The 14,755-nt window shown below is 44.4% G+C and overlaps 1 protein-coding gene across 1 annotated transcript in view; it reads left to right on the top strand.

Annotated features, from left to right (window-relative positions):
- The window catches only part of LOC147006482 (uncharacterized), a 32,688-nt gene that overhangs the window by 14,747 nt on the left and 3,186 nt on the right, over window positions 1-14,755 (top strand). Inside the window, exons 4-11 of the mRNA XM_085868685.1 lie at window positions 1,732-1,791; window positions 3,712-3,771; window positions 9,210-9,269; window positions 11,611-11,670; window positions 12,356-12,409; window positions 12,768-12,804; window positions 12,942-13,078; window positions 14,689-14,743. Of these exons, the coding sequence (XP_085724811.1) occupies window positions 1,732-1,791; window positions 3,712-3,771; window positions 9,210-9,269; window positions 11,611-11,670; window positions 12,356-12,409; window positions 12,768-12,804; window positions 12,942-13,078; window positions 14,689-14,743 (523 nt within the window). The remainder of the gene's footprint in view (window positions 1-1,731; window positions 1,792-3,711; window positions 3,772-9,209; window positions 9,270-11,610; window positions 11,671-12,355; window positions 12,410-12,767; window positions 12,805-12,941; window positions 13,079-14,688; window positions 14,744-14,755) is intronic.

Raw genomic sequence — 14,755 nt, 5'->3', positions numbered from 1 at the left:
GTCTCTGTGTTTGTTTGTTTGTGTGTGTGTGTTTGTGTGTTTGTGTGTTTGTTTGTAGGCACGACAACTCGAGAACGGAAGAAGCAACCAATGTCAAATTACATCATGTGATTCAGGAGGGTGATGGCTAGCGCTGATTAGATTTTGGTCAAAATCGGTCAAAGGTCAAGGTCACAGTGAGGTCAAACATAATTCCGTAAATTGATGTGGAGAAATGGAGTATTTTTGCTTCAGTCGACGTTACGAGTTCGTTTTAACTTCGATTTTAATTTTGTCTTCGGTTTTTGCAATTGCTTAGGACGCTTAACACTCGGTTGTCGAAATTCTGGTAAAAATCGGATGTTTTGGAGACGTTTTAAGATTGTATAAAAAATATTTCACTCGCCGCGTCATGGCTCGTCACGTGGTGCAGCGCGCTCGAGCAGAGGTGGCGTTGATCACGTAAAGGTTTTGCGTGTGCGCGCTGACGGTGTTTTCGATAATGATGGTGTTTAAAAGTAATTTTTTTTATCCCAATAAAGGTTATCGTCGCATGCCTGACTCGCTAAGCCGTCGGATTATGTAAAGATTGTTGGTGGATGGCCGAATATTACGGTTTTGTGACTTTGATAAAATAATATTAAATAATTGCGTGGAGAAATGGAGATTTTTTGCTTCGGTCGACGTGACGAGTTCGTTTTAACTCGGATCGCAATTCTGTTTTCACTTTTGGTAACGGTTAAGTATGCTTAACACTCGGTTGTCGAAATTCTGGTAAAAATCGGATGTTTTATGAGAGGTTTGGTGCAGAATCATCGTAGAAACTTCTGGTTTGCGTCGCTACCTTCTCAAGAGACAGCTTTTATTAGACAAGGTCAGAGGTCAAGTTGACGATTTTGTAAGTACCAGTCTATGACTGCTTGTTTTTTTGTTTTTCTTCATTAATTTATATTTCCATTTGTGGGTGCTTTCCAATGGTTCTTGCCTGGTCTTGGCTTAGTGGTTAAGGTGGCGGCTTTTGATCCGAGGGTCCTGAGTTCAAGCCCCGTTGGCCGCTGAATTAATACACCAGGGGATTGACCCAGCCTGTCATCCTTCCGAGGTCTGTGAAATGAGTACCAGTGTGTAGTGGCGAAGGGGCACTGCATCAGCGACACAGTCGCGCTTCCAAGAAATGATAGCTACCCCGGCAGCTAAGTTGCCATACGCAAGAAGAATAAGAATGGTTCTGTGATTTTTCACAGTGTATCGGCTTCGGTGTCCGTCGTCATGCAAAATTTCAGCTTTCTTTGTCAACCGGAAGGAACCGATGTTAATATCAGTCAGTGAGTCAGTCTGTCAGTAGTTAGAATGAGTTTTATATCTTAGATGTGAACCGTCGAAGGTGATGATTGTAATGTTAGTGTACAATATGGTAAGGAGTACTGTGTAAAACATTCCGTGCAGGTGAGGTCAGATGAAGGACTTGTGGAACCCGGCACTTACATGGACAAATCGAGCTGTTTGCCCAAAGGACTTCGTCATTTCGTTGATAAGATAATGATTGATGAGTTAGTGTGTGTTGAGGCCGGAATCTTCGGTTTCCAACTGGGTACATTGGCAGGAGCCTAACGTTCTGGGGAGGGGGCTGTGTTGTCTGGAAGGGAGAGGGGGTGAGATCCATCGCTGGAATGTGGTCAGAATGGAATCACATTGTTCTCCAAATCAGTTTGTCTGATCCAAGATGTTTGTGTGTCCGTGTCTTTGATACAGAAGTTGCAAGGATATTCCGAGGGGGTCTCAAAAAGTCTCGGAAACTTTCTTCCCGTTGAGGTATGACATCATTATCATTTGACGTGTGCGTGTGTGTGTGTATATGTGTGTGTGTGTGTGTGTGTGTGCATGTCTTTGTATTTGTGTATGTATATTATGCACACTAACACTAAGCTGCCGAGCCTTTGTTTGAATCCCGACCTTGCTATACAATGTCTTCTCTGTGTTTCATAGTCAGGGTAATTCATCAATGTGTGTGCCGTCCTTCGGATTGACGTTAAGCTGGGCATCCCATCTGCCGGAATTAGTTGGTGGAGGTTAAAGATCCCGTGAACAAATTACAAATTCCTGACCTAAACACTGTGAGATGTATGAACATGTCTGAATAATTTAGCTGGAATGTATGAAGAATTTAGTTTGGTCCGTGTGCTCGAGTAGGTGAGACTTACACTTGTATCAGGATCTGTCAGAGTTAAATTGTATGTAATATTATTGTTACGGATTTGGAAACCTTGTGCACACAAACAGCCAGAGTCCCCGTAGTTCAGTAATTTCGATAAGTATGTGTACAGTTAGAATCCATCCCCGATGTCTAATGGGAATTTTGTGTGTGCGCTGTGAGTTATTTTATAGTTCGGTTATTTCAATATCCAAATCCCCTCCACTTGCGGCCACAGTGTGTTTCAGCGCTTGCGCCCTCGTCTCGCGGAAGCATACGAGGCGGGGTCCTCGCGGGCTTGATTCGACTTCCTCGAATTGGTCTGCATTCCAACACCACGAGGAAAAATCGTTGTTTCGCCAGCAAGAGGGGTCCAGACACGCGTAGAGGGGAAGGGGTTTTCCCGGCTCGGCCATATCCCCGCCCAGAAATGGCGGACCCATGGAGGTCCCTGTCCAATCAGTGCGATCAGCGCGTCACCTCCACCAAGACCCCACCCCGCTCAGAGCGGTCGTAAAAAGGACGACGCGACCCTCAGTGTGTGTGTGTTGTGTGTGGAGATTTTGTGCTCATTCAAGTTCGGAGAGTTCAGAGTTCAGAAAGTTCTTGCGTGCCCTTGGGAGTTATTGAGAATTATTTGAAGTGCTTTGGAGGGAGCAGTTCTTGGAAGGCAGTTTGGGTGCGCTGTCGTCATTGCTGGAGCTCTCATGTCTGGAGTCTCCGCTGGGCATCTACAAGGAGAGACCCTGGATCTGCTATCCACCATCCAAGCTCCCACCGACCAGGGCAGTGATTATTATCTGAGAGCAGGAATTTGTCAGGAGTTCTGTGGAACATATTCTATACAGGGAAGGTCAGATGAAGGACTTGTGGCACACCCGGCACTTCCATGAACAACAGGAGCTGTTCGCTCAAAGGACTTGGTGATTTAGTTGATAAGATAGTTAGTTGTGAGTCAGTAAGTGTGAAGGCCGGAATCCTTGGTTTCCAATGGGGAATCTTGACTGGAGCCGAAGGATCCGGGAGGGGGCTGTGTTAGGAGGGATCTCTGGTCGCTTGTACATGTTGCTGCGTTTGAGCCTGGGGAGTAACTGCTGAAATCTGTGTCTGGGTTCTTCCCGACATCTTGTTCTTTGTTCCTTTCACACTTCTTTCTAATTTTTTCACCATTCTCTTCATTCTTTTTAATTCTTTCTTTTTCTTCTCTTTCATCTCTTTTACTCTGTTCCTCTGTTTCGTTATGGATCTCTCTAAGGAGAAGTTAATTATTGCAGAATTTTTTCTGTATGACCCACTTGGCTGTGCCTGGATGGGTTTGAGGGTTGTGGAGTAGCGGCTGAAACCCGAATCGTGTCCAGGTTCCCCCTGATGACTCCATCTTTACTCTTTCCTTCTTCGGATTCCTTCTGGTCTTTCATTTCATTTAAGGGAAGGGTGGGGGATCCACAGCTGGATTGTGGTACCATAACAATGGAATAACATTTTTGTCCAAATCACTTTGTCTGATCCAACATGTTTGTGTGTCCGTGTCTTTCATACAGACGTTGCAAAGATATTCCCAGGATATCTCAGAAAGACTGGGAAACCTTCCGCACATTGAGGTATGACATCATGCAATACACCATGAACATTTTAAGTGTGTGTGTGTGTGTGTGTGTGTGTGTGTGTGTGTGTGTGTGTGTGTGTGTGTGTGTGTGTGTGTGTGTGTGTGTGTACGTGTGTGGTTTTTTTTACTGTGTATATTTCACTTCCCAGCTGTGACCTAATCCTCAGAATGTACAAATCCAACATATTTTGCCTCCAAGTCTTTCAAACAGATGTTTCAAGGATATTCAGTGTTCATTTGGGAAAGTCACGGAAACCTTATTCCCATTCTGGGATGACGTCATGGAGTAAATCCTTCACAAGTGTTTGGTGTGTGTGTGTGTGTGTGTGTGTGTGTGTGTGTGTGTGTGTGTGTGTGTGTGTGTGTGTGTGTGTGTGACTGTGTGTACGAGTGCATGTGTGTGACTGTGTGTATATGTTCATGTGTTTGCGCGTGTGTGTGTGTGTGTGAGAATGTGTGTGGCTGTACACGTGTTTCTGTAACTGTGTGTACGTGTTTCTGTAACTGTGTGTACGTGTGTGTGACTGTGTGTACGTGTGTGTGTGTGACTGTGTGTACGTGTGTGTGACTGTGTGCACATGTGTGTAACTGTGTGTATGTGTGTGACTGTGTGTATGTGTGTGTGTGTGTGTGTGTGTGTGTGTGTGTGTGTGTGTGTGTGTGACTGTGTGTACGTGTGCATGTGTGTATATGTGTATGTGTTTACGTGTGTATGTGTGCATGTGTGTGTGTGTGTGTGTGTGTGTGTGTGTGTGTGTGTCTGTGTGAGAATGTGTGTGGCTGTACATGTGTCTGTAACTGTGTGTACGTGTGTGTGTGCCTGTGTGTGTGTGTTTGTGGGTATGTCTGTTTATATTTGTATGTTAATATGATGCACACTCACCTCTTAAGCATCTATCTTGTGTTCGAATCCCGACCCAGCCAAAAACAACTATCATCCCTGTGCGTCAAAATGAGGGTGATGAATGAATGTGCGCCGGCCCCTCAGATGGTTGTTAAGCTGGGCATCCCGTCTGCTGGCATTAGTTGGTGGACATTAAAAATCCCACAGTGTCCTTCACGAATAGTTGGCGATCTATCGCCGGCACCATGAACAAATCACAAATTCCTGGCCTAAATACTGCTGAGAAGGCAATGGCAAACCACCCAGTATAACCCTTACCAAGAAACTGCTTTGGGAGTCCTGACGCTCTGTAACAGAGCATGGTTCATCAGAATCTGAGTGTTATGTACATGTGTATCTCCATGTATGTATAAGTGTGTTTGTTTGTACGTGTGCAGGTATAAGTGTTATTATGTGGGAGGGGGATCCACAGCTGGAATGTATGAAGAATTTTGCTTGGTCTGTGTGCTCGAGTAGGTTAGATTTAAACTTGTATCAGGATCTGTCAGAGATAAGTTGTATGTAATGTGTGCTCCGACGAAGGTGATTGTAATCTTCAGGTAGAATATGGTAAGGAGTATTGTTTAAACCATTCTGGACAGGTGAGGTCAGATGAAGGACTTGTGGCACCCGGCACTAACATGGACAACACGAGCTCTTTACCCAAAGCACTTTGAAATTTAGTTGATAAGAAACTGAGTTGTGAGTCAGTGAGTGTTAATGCCGGAAGGTTAGCGTCTCAAGGCTGAACCTTGGCAGGAGCCTCACACTCTTGGGAGGGGGCTGTGTTTTGTGGAAGGGTGGGGAATCCATAGTTGTGTGGAAATATATTTCTCCAAAATTAGCCGACTGGTTGTCAGTATGATAATAAAAGGACAAATGCAGCCAATTAAACATGATTGATAATTAACTTGAGAAGTAAAGTTTTTCTTCCACATCTTCCAGGATCTTCTCACTTCATTCTTGAGGTCTTGATGTTTGATTATTTTCTTTATTTCTGCATCGTTTAGTCCAAAATCAATGTTATTAACACCTCAATCAGCAATACCTTCTTCTCTTTTTTTTGTGCTGAAGTATGATATTGTTATGGATTTGGAATCCATTTACACACAAACAGACAGCAGTCCTCAAGTTTAGTTATCTCGATAAGTATGTGTTTAGAGTTAAGGTCCCCTACCTGTGTCTAATGGGAATTACATGTGTGTGCTGTGAGTTACTCATATAGTCAGGGTTTTGGCAATACAATTCGAGCCTTCAGCCAACCGAAACCTTCACTCCTTCACTTCACACATCGTGCCATTACACAGGCGTGTCCAGCCACGTACCAGGACGGAGATTTCCCTCGCCTCAGATCGAGACTCCGCCAAGGAAGGCAGGGGCGTGCCCTTTGTCCAATCACACACATAGGGCGACTTTCCCACGACACCCCGGCCAATGAGGGTGGATATTGCGACAGAGGGCGACTTTCCAACGACACCCCGCCCAATGAGGGTTGAGATTGCGACAGAGGGCGACTTTCCCACGACACCCCGGCCAATGAGGGTGGATATTGCGACAGAGAGCGACTTTCCCACGACACCCCGGCCAATGAGGGTGGATATTGCGACAGAGGGCGACTTTCCAACGACACCCCGGCCAATGAGGGTGGATATTGCGACAGAGGGCGACTTTCCCACGACACCCCGGCCAATGAGGGTGGATATTGCGACAGAGGGCGACTTTCCAACGACACCCCGCCCAATGAGGGTTGAGATTGCGACAGAGGGCGACTTTCCCACGACACCCCGGCCAATGAGGGTGGATATTGCGACAGAGAGCGACTTTCCCACGACACCCCGGCCAATGAGAGTTGAGATTGCCACAGAGGGCGACTTTCCCACGACACTCTGGCCAATGAGGGTGGAGATCGCCACAGATGGGGCTTTTCTCACTCCGGACAAGAAAGGAATAAAGGAACGCCAGGCTGGGGAGCGTTGGTCGTCTTGGGGGTTGTGGGTCTTGGTGCTGGCTGGTTCGTCTGGTCCTGGGTCATCGTCGTCTCTGGTCTTCTCCTTGGTCTTGAGTCGTTTGTGCATGGTTGGTTGGAGTGCCTGGTCCCTGGTGCTTGGTGTGGTGACGAAGGTGTGGGTTCGAGTCCCCCCCCGAACCAACTCGTCTTGACCAGACCGCATGAGACGGAAAGGTGCCCGACCAAATTCTTACCCTCACCTCGCCTTCCCTCTCAGGCTGAAGGGTCAAATAAAGGCCGTGGCCACCATTTCTTTTGGGTGTGTGCGTGTGTGTCTGTGGGCCCAGTCGATAAGTAGCAATTGCTTAAGTGCCTTGTACATTGTAAAGTGCATTTCTGATAGTCGGTTTAACACTGCTCTTTTTGTGCTCCCCTGCCCCATTATAAATACTAGTACGTGCCCGTAAAAAATAAAAAAATAAAAATAATAATAATAAATAAATAAACCACACAGGCCGTTTCTTCGCTCTCACGTGCCCGTACGTGCGTGACCCGGAAGCTCTATATTATTCGCAGTTACGATTATTCGCAATTTAGTTTTAATACCAAATTATTCAATTAGCACCAACGTATTTTACCTTTTCGCAATGTCGTGGCAAGGAAAAACAAAAAGAGAAGAGAAGAGGGAGAAAAAATTTACTTCCTGGTTCAGAGCATACCAGCACTCTGATGTTCCCGAAATTTATACACCGTCTAATATGAAAATGATCATAACTTGGGCCATTGTGTTTATCTATAAATGCGCATAAGAAATCGAGAAATTATTAGAATACACAAAGTCATCACTCTCCGGAAGCCCGTACGTTGTAACCCGTAATGGGGAACGTGGCTGTGCTTCCCTTCCCCATCGGCCACGCCCACGCAACAACGTGTCCTGTCATTGGTTTGGTCAATAAATGGCCATAACTTGGGAAGCACTTGTCCGATTAATATCAAACCTTGAAAAGGCACATCCTCAGGTCCCCAGCAATACACCTGGCAAGTTTCAATTAGATCGGACTAGTGGTTGTCGAGAAACAGCGGTCACAGACACACAGACACACACACACACACACACACACACACACACACACACACACACACACACACACACACACACACACACACACACACACACACACACACACACACACACACACACACACACACACATTGCTGGAATTATAGACAGATACCCCCCAATTGTTCAATGTTGCATTATCAATTATAAATGTTTGATACAGAAGTTGCAAGGATATTCCGAGGAGGTCTCAAAAAGTCTCGGAAACTTTCTTCCCGTTGAGGTATGACATCATTATAATTTGACGTGTGTGTGTGTGTGTGTGTGTGTGTGTGTGTGTGTGTGTGTGTGTGTGTGTGTGTGTGTATCTTTGTATTTGTGTATGTATATTATGCACACTCACCCGAAGCTGCCGAGCCTTGGTTTGAATCCCGGCCTTGCTATAAAATGTCTTCTCTGTGTTTCATAGTCACGGTAATTCATCACTGTGTGTGCCGTCCTTCGGATAGACGTTAAGCTGGGCATCCCATCTGCCGGAATTAGTTGGTGGACGTTAAAGATCCCACGGTGTCCTTCACGAAGAGGCGGCGATCTATCACCGGCACCGTGAACGAGTTACAAATTCCTGACCTAAACACTGTGAGATGTATGAACATGTCTGAATAATTTATCTGGAATGTATGAAGAATTTCGTTTGGTCCGTGTGCTCGAGTCGGTGAGATTTACACTTGTATCAGGATCTGTCAGAGTTAAATTGTACGTAATATGTGCACCGACTCAGGACCGTCCAAGGCAGTGATTACTATCTGAGAGCAGAAATTTGTCAGGAGTTCTGTGGAACATATTCTGTACAGGGAAGGTCAGATGAAGGACTTGTGGCACACCCGGCACTTCCATGGACGACACGAGCTGTTCGCTCAAAAGGACTTGGTAATTTAGTTGATAAGTTAGTTGTGAGTCAGTAAGTGTGAAGGCCGGAATCCTTGGTTTCCAATGGGGAATCTTGACTGGAGCCGAAGGATCCGGGAGGGGGCTGTGTTAGGAGGGATCTCTGGTCGCTTGTACATGTTGCTGCGTTTGAGCCTGGGGAGTAACTGCTGAAATCTGTGTCCGGTTCTTCCCGACATCTTTGTTCTTTGTTCATTTCACACTTTATAATTTTTTCACAATTCTCTTCATTCTTTTTAATTCCTGCTTTTTCTTCTCTTTCATCTCTTTTACTCCATTCCTCTGTTTCGTTATCGATCTCTCAAAGGAGAAGTTAATTATTGCAGTAATTTTTCTGTATGACCCACTTGGCTGTGCCTGGATGGATTTGAGGGTTGTGGAGTAGCGGCTGAAACCCGAATCCTGTCCAGGTTCCCCCTGATGACTCCATCTTTACTCTTTACTTCTTCGGATTCCTTCTGGTCTTCCATTTCACTAAATGGAAGGGTGGGGGATCCATAGCTGGATTGTGGTACCGTAACAATGGAATAACATTTTTGTCCAAATCACTTTGTCTGATCCAACATGTTTTGTGTGTCCGTGTCTTTCATACAGACGTTGCAAAGATATTCCCAGGATATCTTAGAAAGACTGGGAAACCTTCCGCGCATTGAGGTATGACATCATGCAATACACTTTGAACATTTTAAGTGTGTGTGTGTGTGTGTGTGTGTGTGTGTGTGTGTGTGTGTGTGTGTGTGTGTGTATGTGTGTGTGTACGTGTGTGGTTTTTTTTACTGTGTATATTTCACTTCCCAGCTGTGATCTAATCCTCAGAATGTACAAATCCAACATATTTTGTCTCCAAGTCTTTCAAACAGATGTTTCAAGGATATTCAGTGTTCATTTGGGAAAGTCACGGAAACCTTATTCCCATTCTGGGATGACGTCATGCAGTAAATACTTCACAAGCGTTTGGTGTGTGTGCATGTGTGTATATGTGTGTGTTTGCGTGTGTGTGTGGCTGTACATGTGTGTATGTAACTGTGTGTACGTGTGTGTGTGACTGTATGTATTTGTGGGTATGTCTGTTTATATTTGTATGTTAATATGATGCACACTCACCTCTTAAGCATCTATCTTGTGTTCGAATCCCGACCCAGCTAAAAACAACTATCATCCCTGTGCGTCAAAATGAGGGTGATGAATGAATGTGCGCCGCCCCCTCAGATGGTTGTTAAGCTGGGCATCCCGTCTGCTGGCATGAGTTGGTGGACATTAAAAATCCCACCGTGTCCTTCACGAAGAGTTGGCGATCTATCGCCGGCACCATGAACAAATCACAAATTCCTGGCCTAAATACTACTGAGAAGGCAATGGCAAACCACCCAGTATAACCCTTACCAAGAAACTGCTTTGGGAGTCCCGACGCTCTGTAACAGAGCATGACACATCAGAATCTGAGTGTTATGTACATGTGTATCTCTATGTTTGTATAAGTGTGTTTGTGTGTACGTGTGCATGTATAAGTGTTATTATGTGGAAGTGGGAGGGGGATCCACAGCTGGAATGTATGAAGAATTTTGCTTGGTCTGTGTACTCGAGTAGGTTAGATTTAAACTTGTATCAGGATCTGTCAGAGATAAGTTGTACGTAATGTGTGCTCCGACGAAGGTGATTGTAATCTTCGGGTAGAATATGGTAAGGAGTATTGTTTAAACCATTCTGGACAGGTGAGGTAAGATGAAGGACTTGTGGCACCTGGCACTAACATGGACAACACGAGCTATTTACCCAAAGCACTTTGGAATTTAGTTGATAAGTTACTTAGTTGTGAGTCAGTGAGTGTTAATGCCGGAAGCTTCGCTTCTCAAGGCTGACCCTTGGCAGGAGTCTCACACTCTTGGGAGGGGGCTGTGTTTTGTGAGAGGGTGGGAGGTCCATAGTGGTGTGGAAATATATTTCTCCAAAATTAGCCGAATGGTTGTCAGTATGATAATAAAAGGACAAATGCAGCCAATTAAACATGATTGATAATTAACTTGAGAAGTAAAGTTTTTCTTCCACAGCTTCCAGGATCTTCTCACTTCATTCTTGAGGTCTTGACGTTTGACCATTTTCTTTATTTCTGCATCGTTTAGTCCAAAATCACTGTTATTAACACCTCAATCAGCAATGCCTTCTTCTCTTTTTTTGTTCCTAAGTATGATATGTGGTCGCAATGCTTTGTTTTTCATGTTCACGCTCGATGGGATCATGAGGTCGTTCCTGAGCGGAAGGTACTTCCAATGTTTTCAGTGATTATTTTTGGTTCATGTTCCCTTAATTTTTTCTGGAACTGGGACATCAAAGTTTTTGCAGATGTTCCAGCGGTATACATGATAAACTCTGTTGTGTGGTCGTGTGTCCTGCTGTTCTGACATGAGTTTGTTTTTCTGTGTGTGTTCGGTCATGAATCAGAACATATCATTCTCTTCACGAACCCCACCTTCACTCCTCACCTTTCTCTCCTTTTTTTTCATACTCCTATCTCTCTCTCTGGAAATATCCGGACGGTCGTTATGTCTGGACGGTGGTTATCTCCATATATGTCTGGATGGTGGTTATGGCCGGGCAGGGTTTGTCTCCAGACATGTCTGGATGGTATTTATCTCTGGACGTGCCCGGATGGGAGTTTGTCTCCGGACATGTCCGAGCGGTGTTTGTCTTCAGACAGCTTGGTTCCGGACGTGTCCAGACAGTTTATCTCCAGACATGTCTGGGCGGTATTTGTCTCTGGGTGGTATTTATTGCAGGACCGGGAGAAAATGGATTTCAGACATTATTTTGTTTCCATCTTCACTGTTATTTACATGCAGAATCATTTCGATGAAACAGGATGAATCGTAATTAACGCTCCACCACACGTCTGTGTTCCCTTCCTCTCACTGCATTGTTCTCTCTCAACAAAGCATTGCGACCTTCCTCTCACCTTGTCTGATCCGTCATATTTTGTGTGTCCGTGTCTTTGATACAGAAGTTGCAAGAATATTCTCAGGAAATCTCACAAATACTCGGAAAACATATTTCCGTTCAGGTATGACGTCATACAATACACCATTGCACGAAAGTGCACATGCATGTGTGTGTGTGTGTGTGTTTGTGTGTGTGTGTATGTTTGTGTGTGTATGTGTGTGTGTGTGTGTTTGGTTGATATCTTCACATGTAAGCTTCAGAATGTGGAACAGAGTGGAGCTCTCCCATGTCTCGAAAGAATCCACATTCATGTGTGCGTGTATAAATATTGTGTGCGCGCGTGCGTGTGTGTGTGTTTGTGTGTGTGTACATGTAAGTTGCTATTATGGCTGCTATCGTTGTAAGTGGGTGGGTTGAAAGCGATGGAACAGAGTGGAGCTCTCCCATGTCTCAAAGAATCCACATTCATGCATGTGCGTGTGTGTGTGTGCGTGCGTGTGTGTGTGTTTGTGTGTGTGTACATGTAAGTTGCTATTATGGCTGCTATCGTTGTAAGTGGGTGGGTTGAAGGCGATGGAACATAAACCAACCAGTTCTCAAACTACCGCCTCATGCATGTGCGTGTGTGTGCGTGTGTGTGTGTGTGTGTGTGTGTGTGTGTGTGTGTGTGTGTGTGTGTGTGTGTGTGTGTGTGTGTGTGTGTGTGTGTACGTTTGCGTATACCGTGTACATTTCACTTTCCAGGTGTGACGTTCACCTCAATGCACTAATCCAACATATTTTATCTCTCCGTGTCTTTCAAACAGAAGTTGAAAGGATATTCCGTGTCCATCTGGGAATGTCTTGGAAAGCTTGTTCAGGTATGACCGAATGCAACAAATACTTCACAAGCGTTTGGTGTGTGTGTGTGTGTATGTGTGTGTTTTTAAATGTTGTGTGTGTGTGACTGTGTGTGTATGTGTGTGTGTGTGACTGTGCGTGTGACTGTGTGTGTATGTGTGTGTGTGTGACTGTGTGCGTGTGACTGTGTTTGTGCGTGTGACTTTGTGTGTGTGACTGTGTGTGTGTGTGTGTGTGTGTGTGTGTGTGTGTGTGTGTGTGTGTGTGTGTGTGTGTGTGTGTGTGTGTGTGTGTGTTGTGAGAAAGTGCAACTTTGACTCGTAGATCTGTGAAACATCATCCTATTTGACATTATTTGTTCTTTCTGTTCCATTGCAGCCCCGAAAAACACACTGGATAATAAAATGCTACGAAGGTAAGTCACATTTAATGTTCCTTTGTCGTTTTCTTGTTTTGTTCACCATAAATGACGAGACCTCAGGTAAGTCACCTTTTGTCGATCAATGTAAGTAAGAACAAGCCTTTTAACACTCTCCTTGCTCTCCTTTTCAGGATTGACATCGATTCGATCATTATTCCGGAAGGAGTACCACTACATCCGTGCTGCCGCTCTACACCGGTGGATGGAAGTGATGATGACGTGTCAAATCTTACTTTTACTTGGTCTGTTCCTCAGCATCATCGTCCAGGTATGCATTTGATGACGACATGGTGAAGGTTGACAATCCGTGAAAAGCGGTCGGTTTGCCAGCCGGGGGCGAGATGCGTCGTGTGTGTTTCCAATGACTCGATTCTGCTCACTGGGCACTTTTTACCTGCTGTTGCTCGCGAGAAATATGTGATTCAAAATCGTCTTATCAACATAATTCTCAGCATTTCGACGAAAGAGTGGCAAATTGAAAATGGTGAACCAAATTGTTCTGTTTCCGAATGCAAATCGGATTCACGGAAATACAGGAAATACTAGAATGGGCACTCGGGAGAGCGCATACCTTCGCCTCCGCTACTTTTTTGTTCTTGCCATGAGAGTAGGGGGAACAGAGCAGTGAACATTTTGGTGTTGGTTTCATGCAAATCGGTTTTGATTTGACCGTGTTATGACAAAAACCGCATATTTTGAAAGGTCGTGACCCCACTGACCTTTGACCCCCAACCCCTAACAAGGGTAATGACGTAATTGTGTCATGTCGCCCATCACAAGATTGGGCAATGAATTCTGAACATTTTGGCATCGGTTGCATGCCAATTAGATCAAAATTGACTGCGCTATGGTAAAAATACGAATTTGACCTTTCCGTGACCTTGACCTTTGACCCGATCGCTCCCAAAATCTAATCAAATGTTCCTTGGATAATAACCCATCATCCCACCAAATTTCAAGCGATTTGGTTTTATACTTTCTGAGTTATGTGAATAACAAACAAACACACACACACACACATATTCACAAATAAATAAATAAATAAATACACAGCGACCAATACATAACCTTTCGCAGAATGCGAAGGTAACTAGAAATATCTGTGGATGATCGGGGTCGGGTTCGGATAACTTCCTGTTAGTACAGGCTAGTATTGGCCATGGATACAACACACATGCACACACAGAGGTAAGCTTCAACTTTTCACAATACATGCCAAATATATCATGAAATTTCTCTTATGGCCCCAGAAACAAACAAACTAAATATGTGTATATATATATATATATATATATATATATATATATATATATATATATATATATATATATATATATATATATATATATATATATATATATACACACATATAACAGCCCTCAAAGCTTCCTGTAACTCCCACTTCCCAACATGATCACAACATGGAGTGACAGACACATCGTGCGCGCGTCATGATCACATCATCATCACGTTGGACACATCATGAGTGAAGAAAAGGAAGGTCTGGAGAAGTTAACAATGTTGGGTGTGGTTGAAGGGAAGAAGAGGAAGACGCAGGCAGACATAATGTACAGGATGTGCAAGGCGGATGAAGTAAAGGCTGCAACCCAGCCGTCTTGGCCAGAGCTTCGGAAAGCAGCGCAGGACAGGGATGTTTGGAGAAAACTGATCATTGATGTCACCAGAAGTCGGACACGACTTGTCTGAACTAAATAACCAGATAATGGAGTTTGTAAAGTGTAAACATTACAAACTTGACAAGTCAAATGGATTCATCCTTTCAAGCTTTGTTCAGAACTTGGGTGGAATCAAACAAAGGTGTCACGTGACACAAGGTCCTCCCTTAAGGTGTGTTGTTTGATACTCTTTGTGTCGCAGATCCGCATGAGCTTCTGGATTGAACGATTTTACAAGATGATGATGAACAAGTTCGGTAAGTTAAAGC

The sequence above is a fragment of the Eptatretus burgeri genome, unplaced genomic scaffold (genome assembly GCF_056783735.1).
Source record: "Eptatretus burgeri isolate ZD-2024b unplaced genomic scaffold, Ebu_testis_v1 Ebu_testis_scaffold_3170, whole genome shotgun sequence".
Classification (NCBI taxonomy): Eukaryota; Metazoa; Chordata; class Myxini; order Myxiniformes; family Myxinidae; genus Eptatretus; species Eptatretus burgeri.
This window is presented reverse-complemented; position numbering and strand designations above follow the sequence as displayed.